This window comes from Phodopus roborovskii, unplaced genomic scaffold, assembly GCF_943737965.1.
Source record: "Phodopus roborovskii unplaced genomic scaffold, PHOROB, whole genome shotgun sequence".
Lineage (NCBI taxonomy): Eukaryota > Metazoa > Chordata > Mammalia > Rodentia > Cricetidae > Phodopus > Phodopus roborovskii.
The window spans coordinates 11,685,944-11,697,500 of NW_026125506.1; the positions used below are offsets into that span (position 1 = coordinate 11,685,944).

Here is an 11,557-nt window from a genome sequence, read left to right on the forward strand (position 1 = left end):
GCCTTGAATCTCCTGGAGCTGCAGTCAGGGGTGATCATGAGCTGCGGTGTGGGTTCTGGGAATCCAACCCAGGCCCTCTTGGAGACAAGTACTCCAAACTGCTGAGCCATCTCACTAGCCCTTATGTGAGCTTCAGATATCATAATGGGAGCAGGGGACAAAAGCCCTGCCTGGTGAAACAGTTCTGCTCCTGGTGTGACTTGAGTATTGTCTCAGCTCAGGTTCTGTCCAAGGGGGTCTGGAGAGGGGGACCAATAAGAAGATCTGCTCCTGGGCGTAGCATCCCCATCCTAGACTACTTCCATGTTTTAGAGGGGTTGGGTGATTACCAGGGAAGATGCTGTCACTGGAAGCTTTGTTTGAGAACCCAACATGACTGCCCTTTAGGAAAATGACTTTGTTTTGTGTCTTCTGCCTTGAAGAGGGCTGAGATAGGTCAGGTAAACCAACACCCCTTGAGTGGTTAATATGCCTCTGCAGAGTTAAGCAGATACAGGATGGAGGCAAAGATGTGCGAGGCTCTCATTTTGCTTTTAGTTCTCTCGTGGGCCAAAGTGAAGAGTTGATTGCCCCCCCCCAAAACAGCTTTTAAAATGCCGGTGGTGATGTGGCACCATTTGAACACATATCCTTAGGATAACTTCTTCTTTTTATTCCCTTTATTTATTTTTATTTTATATGCATTGGTGTTCTGCCTGCATGTACGTCTGTGTGAGGGTGTGTAAGGGTAGGTTTTTCTCCCACCACTGGTCTTGTCCTGCCGCCACGCCAGCCCCAATTAACACACAAAGACTCTGTATTTGATATAATGCTGTTGGCCAGGTACTAGTTTCTTATCTTCTAGCTCTGTCTTAAGTATTAACTCATTTCTGTTAATCTATGTACTTCCACGTGATCTTATCTTACCAGAGAGAGAGGTCGCCGGTTTTCTGCTCTCTCTGTCTTCCATCTTGACTTCTCCTTACTACTTCCTCTTTCCTCCTTGTCTCCTAGTCCCGCCTGTCTTGCTTTTCTATTGGCCAACAGTGCTTTATTCATTAACATTCATTAACCAGTATGAGAAACATATTTACAGAATGACATCTCCCATCAAGGGTGTCAGATCTTGGAGTCACAGACTCATGAGCTGCCATGTGGATGCTGGGAATTGAATCTGGGTCATCTGGAAGAACAGCCAGGGCTTTTAACCACTGAGCTGTGTCTTCAGCATCCCTCACCTCTTCTTCAAAGCTTTATCCTTATTATTTTTGTTTATGTGTATGTGTGTGTCCACATGTGGGTATGTACACATGATTACAGGTGCCTGTGGCTTTATGTATGGAATTATTTTTAGAAATATAAAAACAAACAAGCAAACTAACATGGCTGACATAGCTAGCCCCCACCTGATGAGAAGGCTGAGGCAGGAGGATCACTTGTGACAAGGAGTTCAAGACTAGCCTGGTTATGCCGGCTAGTTTTATGTCAAGTTGACACAAGCTAGAGTCATTTTGGAAGACAGAATCTCAACTGTGAAAATGCTCCAACTGGATTGGCCCCTGTGCAAGCCTCAGGTGTATTTTCTCGAGATTAATGAGTGATGTGGGCAGGTCCAGCTCATTGTGGGTGGTGCTACCCCTGGGTGGGGTGGTCCTACATGGTCTAAGAAAGCAGGTAGAAGCTAGGTGGTGGTGGTGCTTTGCCTTTAATCCCAGCACTCTGGAGGCAGAGGCAGTCGAATCTCTGTGAGTTCAAGACCAGCTTGGCCTACAAGAGCTAGTTCCAGGACACAACCTCCAAAGCCACAGAGAAACCCTGTCTCAAAAAGACAAAAAAAAAAAAAAAAAAAAAAAAAGCAAGCAAGCAGGTTGAGCAAGCCAGGAGAGATCAAGCCAGTAAACAGTACTTGTCCATGGCCCTGGGTAAGCTCCTGCCTCCAGGTTCCTGCCCTGTTTGAGTTCCTGCTTTGACTTCCCCTTAATGACGACTGTGCTGTGAAACTGTAAGCTGAAATAAACCGTTTACTCCCCATGTTGTTTTTGGGTACAGTGTTTATCACGGCTATAGAAACCCTGAGAGACCTGGGCAATATAGAAAATATCAAATCATTTATTTAGTTATTGAGATGATCTAACTACATACCTCATCCATTATGTACATGAGGCTGGCCTGGAACTCCAAGAGATCTGCCTATCTCTGCTTCTCAAGTGCTGGAAGTGAAGGCTAGTCTTGGACTCCTGCCCTAGCATTCCTAGTAGCTAGGGGACTATCTGTGTCAGCTATAACCCCCATTACTGTTTTCAGGCTTTTGTGATTTGCTTTTTATTTATTTATTTGTTTGTTCGTCTATATGAAGACTCTGCATGAATGACTGCAGGCCATAAGAAGGCATTGGATCCTATTATACATGGTTGTGAGATGCCATGTGGTTGCTGGGAATTGAACTCAGAATTCTTGGAAGAGCAGCCATCTCCCTAACCCCCGAATTTTATGTGTATGGATATTTTTGTTTTGTATGTTTGTTTGTTTTCAAGACAGCCCTGGCTGTCCTGGAACTCACTCTGTAGACCAGGCTGGCCTTGAACTCACATGAATCGACCTGCCTCTGCCTCTGAAGTGCTGGGACTAAAGGGGTGCACTTTCACAGGTATGTACTGCATTTACATAATTTATCCCCCACCCTCTTCCCCCTCCAACTCTTGTCTTCTCACTCCCTCTGAAATAGGACCTCTTATTTAATTATTGTTTTTAAACATACAGGCACACACATGTACATATATAAATATAGCCTTCCAAGTCCCTTTAGTATCGCTCTGTGTATTTAGTGGTGACTATTTGGATAACCTATCTTCTCACTGGAGAAGGCAAATTCTCCCTTTCAGCCGCCATTCATTGCCTGTAACTCTTCATTTAGGAGAGGGGCCCCATCCATGTTGGGGGGTAAACTGGTGCTGTCATTTTGTAGGTCTTGTTTAGGTCATGGATATTTCGTGGGTGTAGCTTCCTTGTTTTATATAGAAGATATCCTGGTTCTCTTTTTTCTCACTCTCTCTCTCTCTCTTTTTCTCGAGACAGGGTTTCTCTGCATTGCTTTGAAGCCTGTCCTGGAACTCACTCTATAGACCAGGCTGGCCTTGAACTCACAGAGATCTGCTCTGCCTCTGCCTCCCGAGAGCTGGGATTAAAGGCTTGCACCACCACTCCTGGCCTCTCTCTTCTCTTATAATCTCCCAGCTTCCACTTTTTTAAAATCATGGGTGTCTCTATATGCAGTCCTGGCTGGCCTGGAACTCTCTATATAGACCAACTTGGTCTTGAATTTGGATTGATCCGCCTCAGTGCTGGGATTACTGGCCTTATTCTTTATTTTAAAAAAAATCCTCCGGGAGGCAGAAGCAGGAGGATCTTTGAGTTCAAGACCAGCCTGGTCTACATAAGGACTAAACACTTTTTTTTTTTTTTTTTTTAACATTTATTTAATCTGGGAGGCATGGATGTTACAGTATGGAGGTCAGAGGACAGTTTTCTGGAGCCCTTTTCTATTATGTGGGTCCCCGAACTGGAGCTAGGGTCAGGCTTGGCAGCAAATGCCTTTCTTTATCTGCTGAACCATTTCACTGACTTCCCAGGGGGCACACACCTTTAATCCCAGCACTCGGGAGGCAGAGGCAGGAGAAACTGTTTGAGGCCAGCCTTGGCTACAGAGTGAGTTCCAGGACAGCCAGAGAAACCTGTCTTGAGAAACCATAAAAAAGGTGGACACACACACACACGGTCTTACGTAGTCCAAGCAGCTAATTTAGGATTTACACACACACACACACACACACACACACACACACACACACACACACGGTCTTACACACACACACACGCTTACGTAGTCCAAGCAGCAAATTTAGGATTTACACACACACACAGTCTTACACACACACACACACACACACACACACACACACACACACGGTCTTACGTAGTCCAAGCTAATTTAGGATTTCGGGAACTTGGTCTCACATAGCCCAAGCTAACCTAGGATTTCGGGAACTTCTGATGCTCCCGCCTTCTGCTTTCCTCCTGTTGGGTTTGCAGGCATGCGCAAGCATTACCATGACTGGCTCATTGCTATTTTTAGGTGGATACTACTTTCTGAGGCATAGGAATTGCAGTAAAGAAAGCTCAGAACTTCCCCTTTTGGAATTTGGTTTCTGGGCCAAACTTCCAAACAATAGCGACAGTATTTTGATTTGTAGCTGAAGTTGCTGGGTCTGGAGGCGCAGGACTCTATCCTTTAAGAGCAATGATGCCCAGGGGACAAGCTTTAACCCGGGAGAACAAGTTTCTGCCCCTAAGGACGTGAGGACTCCATGAGCCATGCTCCTCCTGGTCCTGTTGGAACCTTAGGAACATCCCTTAGGGTTCATGCGACTCAATCTTCGCTTCAACAAAATGGGAACGGTAGTCTTAATGCCCCACAACATCAGGAAGGCTTTTGAGGACTCAGTTCCGGGTATGGAGGGAGAAAGCTGGCCATAGGGGGGAAGGAGCCCCACCCCTCCCACCACGTGGAGTGCCCTCCTCGCCTGCAGTGAGGCCTCAGGGCGATTCCGGAGCTCCAGGCGTGGCGGAGGCGGGGCAGGGGCTGGGGCCATACTTCGGTGAGGAGAGAGCCAATACCTCCCTGTGCACGGACCCTGCGGAGGGGCGCGGCCTGGCTCTCTAGTCCCTCGGCTCCCCCGCCAGCCCGGAGGGGAAAGAGGACGGCCAGGGGCGGGGCACGGAGGCGTGGCCTCCGGTTTTTTTTTTTTTTTTTTTGTCCGCCTAGATAAGGAAAGGTTCCCCTGCGCCTTTAAGAGGTAGACGCAGGCATCCGATTGGCTGAGACGAGCTGTAACATCTTGAGAGGCCGGCGCCGGCGCCCTCCCCCTCGGGCGGTGCGTTCCCGGGCAGTCTGTGCGAGGGCCGGGCCCGACCGACCGGCGGCCTCTCGGTCCCCTCGTCCTCTCCGCTCCAGGTCGTCCCGGCTCCCGGGGGATGCCCCGGACCAGGTCCTCTTCATGGCTGCCGACGTTTTCATGTGTTCGCCGCGTCGGCCCCGCAGTCGGGGCCGCTCGGTGCTGCTCAAGCCTCAGGTGCCGGAGGACGACGACGACTCGGACACAGACGAGCCGTCTCCGCCGCCCCCCTCCGGCGTGGCCGCCTCGGCCCGGGCCCACGCCAGTGCCGTGCCGCTGCCACCCCGGGCCGGACCGGGCCGCGAGGAGCCTCCGCGCCGACAGCAGATCATCCACAGCGGCCACTTCATGGTGTCCTCTCCGCACCGCGAGCACCCGCCCAAGAAAGGCTATGATTTCGACACGGTCAACAAGCAGACGTGCCAGACCTATAGTTTCGGCAAGACCAGCTCCTGCCATCTGTCCATTGATGCTTCGCTCACCAAGCTCTTCGAGTGCATGACCCTGGCCTACAGGTAGGGACCCGGTGACGCCCCCCCCCACTCCTGGACCTGGCCGAGCCCCCCATCTTCACTCCAGCTTCTCTTTGACAAAACCATCGTGGCCATTTGACTTCACGCTGTCCCTTTGGGGGCTGCTTCTAGGTGGATTTGTGGGTCTGGGGTCGCCACAGTTGGGAGAGGTGCTAGGATTCTGGCCTGAAGCCCAGGTGGCAGTGTCTGGGTTCTTCCGGCTTCGTGTTCCCCATCCAGACCCTCCCCACCTCTGGTGGTGCCCATGGGTGCGGTTTTGGACAAGAATTAGGTGTAGCTGCAGTTTGCGTGTTGTTTTGCCTGGCTCTGTGGACCCCTTCCCTGTACAGCTTTGTGTGTTACCAGCACCACCCAACGGTTAAGATCACCTGTCCAGGGTGTCTAGGGCGCTGGCTGCACTAAATGATTGTGTAACTAACGCCTTGGAGCCTATTTCCTCGTTTGTAAAGAGGGGGTGTCAGTAGTGTCGACCTCCAGAGGGCTGTTCCAGGGATGAATTGAGATAGGTGGAGTATGTATTAGGCACTCCTTAAATGTTAGTGACTTTTCCTGATTGTCTGTGCGTCTGGAGTCTGCTGGGAAGTTCTGAGGCAGGGCTCCTTGATGCCCTTAGGAGGACTTGTGGAGCTCTAGCTGGAGGAGGTGGCAAATTGGAAGTTTTTTCTGTTTTTCTTTCTAAGCCAGGGTCTCTTGTAGCCCAGGCGCCTCTCAAACTTACTTTTGTAGTAGAGTCTGGCCTTGAACTCCTGGCCTTACTGCCTCCACTTCCCAAGTTCTGGGATCATAAACAAATGCCTCCCTTGCCCAGGTCTAGCTAGAGGGTTTTCTGGTTGGCCCTAACATGATGTATGTGTGAGGTGTTAGTTTATAAGGCTTTATGAGGTTTCAGACACTGTCCTGAAACAGGAATTCAGCCTTGGACAGAGATCTCATCTTTGAAAGTCATAGAAACTTTCCCTGGAGGGCTTGCCTCTCTTTCCACCCCCTCACTCTTCCTTCGTGTGTCTGTTAGTGTGCCTCAGCCACAGGCCTTCTCTGAACTCCAGCTAGTGGCTGGAGCAGCCCAGTGTGTAACAGCTTCTGTTGGGGTCCTGGCTGATTGGCCTCCTGCTTTAGGAACTGTATTAGCTTAGGCTTTGAGTCCTGCACAGATGGTAGCACAGGGAAAGTTTCCCAGGTAACTCCAGAGACCGTGGAAGGAAGAGTCGGGATATTTCCAGTCCTCCTGCTTTAAGCTTCCCAAGTCATGAGGTTACAGGCTTGTGCTGCCATGCCGTGGCCAGCCAGCCCTGTTTCAGTTTTGATTTTTAAATTAATTTTTAAAGTTAGCCTGCAAAATAGTAGGTTTAGTATGACATTTTTTCATACATAAGTATCACACTGTATGGTTTTTATTGTTTTGGTTTTTGAGATTGATCATGCTTTGGGAGGCTGGTTTTTTAAATTCATGGATTCAAGCAACTCTTCCACCTCTTTCTCTCTCTCCCCTTCTCCCCTCCTTTCCCCACAATCTCTTTCTCTCTCTCAGGGAGGTAGATAATGAGCCAGTTAAATCCAAATTAAAAGCTTTACTCAATTGCCTGAAGTTAAAATACTAGATAGTTGGCTCTGGATGGCTTTTTCCCCTCTGGAATAAATGATTAGTCAACTCGGTTCCTTTGTTTTGTTTCTGAAATGCACCCTCACCCCTATTTCCTCTTGTGGAGGTTTCCCTGATGGCTCATTCCTGTAACATGGCTCTTCCTTCTATCACCCTTACCGGGCACATTGGCCAGTCTGTGCTCTGACTCTTAGATCTTGCCAGTTTGGGCTGGCACTAAGCCTGTGAAGACAGTCTGTTTTTAAACATGACAGTGAAGTTGCAGTCCTGTGCACCCTCCGTCTCTAATTTTGAGCGCTTATATTGGAATCAGACTCAATTAGATTACCGCGCAAGCTATTCTTTGAGGAAGGTTTATCAAACAAAACCAGAGGCAAAAGACAGGAATGTGTTTATTAAGGGAACATAATCCTCTTTTTTTTTAAACTTTAATATAAACTTCTGCGTGTATAGGGAGAGCAAGCTGCTGGAGCCATTGGAGGCTTGGGCTAGAAAGTTCTCACTTAGTAAGCTCTGCCAAAGGAAAACTAATAAGCCAGCCTCCCTTTGTGCTCTATGTGGATAACCTAAAGGGTTATTAAATAGCACCAACAGAGTAATCCCACCTCCCATTTCTTTCAGAAATATTTTGGCACCTGGCCATTAACCGAATTAATTTTTTGATTGCAAAATGTACCCCTGGTTTGGCGCAAGCACTCCAGCCTCATGGTCTCACCTGCTTTTGTTGGCGTTGCTCACGCCTAGCCTGGCTAGTACCCCTTGTGTCTAGCGCTAGTACCTAGGCTTACCACCAAAGGTCCCTGGATGGGTATCTGCTGTTAACACCCTAGGAAGATGTTCTTTGTGTCCAGATGAGGCTGATGTGGCCTTCACTGACTTTTGTTGGCAGCATGGACATTTGGTACAGATTAACTGAGAAGCTAGAGAAAACTGGGTTTCTGAATTCAGCTTACCTGTCTTGACTACCAGCTGCTTTCGGAGGGAGAAGTAAGCTCCCAGTGGGGAGGAGAGCAGACCGGGTTCAGAGTGCTTTGGCTTGCCCTTGCATGGGGTCAGAGCCTTCACTTCTTGTCCAGGTTTCTTCTGCTTGGCCTGGGAGGAAGGCCAGCTGGGTCTTCTGTGTGACTGTTTCTGGCCTAGATTCTTTCTAACTCTAGCTTGCAGCCTGTTCCATGGGCTCTTGGTTCTACTGCCTAACTCTCTGGTACACTCTGTGCTTTTCTTTTCTTTTTTGTTTTGTTTGGTTTCCTGTTAACTGCTGCCTCCCAGCTGTGTCCAGATGAGGCTCAATAACTTCTTGGAGTAGGAACCAAGTGCAGGGGAAGTTAGGGTTATTTTCACCCAATCCTGAGTGGTGGTCTAGGAATCATGAACCCAAGCAAGGGCTTTTTTACTATTTTGGAACTGGATTTGGATTTGTTTTGTAGTTCAGGCTGGCCTGAAACTTACTGAAATCCTCCTGCCTCTGCCTTCTAGTGCTAGGATTACAGAGGTAGCTGAACCTGTTGACCAAACTCTGGTGATGTGGTAGATTTTGGGGTACTGGGAACAGTGAATATGTTCATTGCCCTGCTCCTTAAGTGGTCATAAAGTGGGGTCCCAGTTTCCTCAGGGCAAGCTTTTAAAACCCGTGTCCTTCCCACTCTGGTAAGTAGCCCTGTGGGGAAGCACCTTGGTTTGGTTCTAATGCATGTGTTCAGTCATCTTGGAGGGAAAGAAATTGTCTCTCTTGAAGGCAGAGTTATGTGACAGATGACAGGGGAGAGCAGCCTGTCTTTCTTTTCTTAAGCTTCCCTGTCATTGCTCTAGAATGAAGTGGATAAACTTCCCTGCAGGGTGGAACTGAGGATTAACTGTGATAATGTCTGTGACTGTGTCTGGCACCTGGCAGATTGCAGGTGAAGGGAGGTTTATAAAATTGAGTGTAAAGGGTGGATAATGTAGAATTTTTAACACTGTCTATCCGATGGTTGAGCTAGGCTGGTGGTATATAACCTCAGTCACAACATATGGAAGGCTAAGAAGGAACGTCATGAGTTCAAGGCCAGCCTGGGCTGTCCAGGGCCACCCTGTCTCCAAACAAGCACACACACACAGACACTACCCTCTGTCACGACTGAAGTTTCTCATCTATAAACTGAAGAAAACAGTGTCTTATTGGATTCTTTCAGTGAAGCTGTCAGAGGCCTGCCCAACAAATACTACATAGAAGCATTCTTGGTTTGACTGGGTCTATCCAAGGCCTGTGTAGTGGAGATACCCTTTTGCACACAGGTCATGGTTCTTGCCCTTTTAACATTTTAAGGAATGTCATGCATTTATACCCCCCATACAGACCCTGAACATGTCTAGTGTGTAGCTTGTTGTGGTTGGTTTTGGTTTCACTTCTCTTTTTTATTAACTTCTTTTGGTATCTATCAGATGGTAGCAAGTGGTCTTTTGAAAAATTTTATTATATTTATTTAGTGTGTATGTTGAGATCAGAGGGTGACGTTAAGTAAGTTTTCTCCTTCCATTATATAAATGCCAGGTATCAGACTCAGTGTCAGGCTTGGCAGCAAGCACCTTTTATCTGCAGAACCCTTTTGCTGGACCTAGAGGTGGTCTTTCTTGTATTTAGGCATAAGTAGTAGTGTTTTTGGCAAATGATATTTAAGTGGATATTGAAGAGACGTTTTTCTTTTTAAACATTTATTTTGAGTGTGTGTGTGTGTGTGTGTGTTTAGGTCAGATAACAACTGCTGAGAACAGGAGCTGAGTTCTCTCTGTCTACCACATTGTCAGAGTTTTCAAACCCTCAGAGTCATCTTGCCAGTCTTAAGATTTTTAAATTAGGAGCTGTTAGGTATGTTAGTATATTTAGCTGTTAGGATATGTTTTCAGGATGTAGCTTCCATGTATGTGCCTTGTGTGGTAATTGTTCATGGCCCAGGTTGGAAAGCTATGCCAGACTTGAGGAACAGCAAGGACTAAAGACTTAGGCCCACCATTTCCTACAAATTTTAGGTATCCGGTAGAGAAATTTTTCCTTTTCTTTTTGAGGTCTCATATATACCAGGCTAGCCTTGAACTAATGTAGCTTAGGAGGAAAAAAGGAACCATCTTTTTTTTTTCTTTCCTGTGTGTGTGTGTGTGTGTGTGTGTGTGTTTGCACGTGCGCACATATGCATACAAGTGTTTGAGTACATGTTGGTGTGTGTGGCTGCCAGTATACTTGTGCTGTGGTTCATATGTGGAAGTCAGAGACAACTTCTGATGTCTGTCCCTTGTCTTCTATCTTGTTTAAGACAGGGTTTCTTGTTTGTCACTAAATACAACAGGCTAACTGGCTTTTGAGCTACTGGAGATTTTCTGGACTCCACTGTAGGGTACTAGGATTATTACAGAACACTTTGTTATTACTTGGGTCCTGGAGAGCAAACTCAGGTCCTCACATTTGCACACCAAGCACTTTATCTCCTGAGCCATCTCTCCAGCCCCAGTCTTGACCAGCTAATCCTTTTGCTTCCAACTCTGAATGCTGAGATTACAGGTTTGTGTTTCCATACCTGTTTTTTTTTTTTTTTTTTTGTGGTATGGCAGATCAAGCCCAGGGCTTTGTGCCTGGGAGATAAATACCAGGCAAGTACTCTACCAGCTGAGCTACAGGTCCCACTAGAGCAGAGGTTCTCAACTTGTGGGTTTTTCATATCAGACATTTCTATTAAAATTCATAACAATAGCAAAATTACAGTTATGAAGTAGCATTAAAAATAATTTTATGGTTGGGTTCACAACAACTTGAGGAAATGTATTAAAAGAACTGCATTAGAAGGTTGAGAACCATTGCTCTAGAGGGATCTTATGATAGGCATACAGATGCCAGAGGTTAGTACCCATTATATTCCTCTGTTGCTCTCTACCATATTATCTTTTAAATTCCTCCCCACACCCACCTTATTTTTTGAGATACTGTTTCTGGCTGAACTCAGAGATCATGGCTAGACTGGCTGGCCAGTGCGTTTCAGGTGACAGAACAATTTGTAGGAATAGGTTCTAGCCTTCTACCATGTGGGTCCTTGGGATTGAACTCAGCTCCTCAGTCTTGGCAGCAAGCATCTTTATCCACTGACCCATCTTGCTAGCTTTAATTCCCAGGATCTTACGCATTTTAGATGATTACCTTACTCTGAGCTGCATCCTCAGACCAGGAGAAGTCTTGAACTGAAAAGTTCCCCACTCATCTGCTTACAGAAGCCTAGAATTCCATACTAGAGGAAGTGAAGGCTCCAGTGCCTCTACTGCTGTAAGGCACTTGGGGCAATCCGGATGGGAAGGTGGGCGTCTTGGGCTGCTTAGAATCCTATCCCCGCTGGCTAAAGCTTGTGTTTCCTTCAATCTGAGCCCCAAGTGAATGACCCTCATGTCCTTTAGAAGGCCACCACCCTTATTTGGTTTAGCCTTGTATGTGATGACTATGTGGTCCTAACTAAGCTGCTGTCTTCACCTCAGAG

At 47.2% G+C, this 11,557-nt stretch overlaps 1 protein-coding gene across 1 annotated transcript in view; it reads left to right on the plus strand.

Annotated features, from left to right (window-relative positions):
• Positions 1 to 4,864: 4,864 nt before the first annotated feature.
• Positions 4,865 to 11,557, plus strand: part of Mlxip (MLX interacting protein) — a 52,413-nt gene continuing 45,720 nt past the window's right edge. Inside the window, exon 1 of the mRNA XM_051176644.1 lies at positions 4,865 to 5,446. Within this exon, the coding sequence (XP_051032601.1) occupies positions 5,034 to 5,446 (413 nt within the window). The 5' untranslated portion in view covers positions 4,865 to 5,033. The remainder of the gene's footprint in view (positions 5,447 to 11,557) is intronic.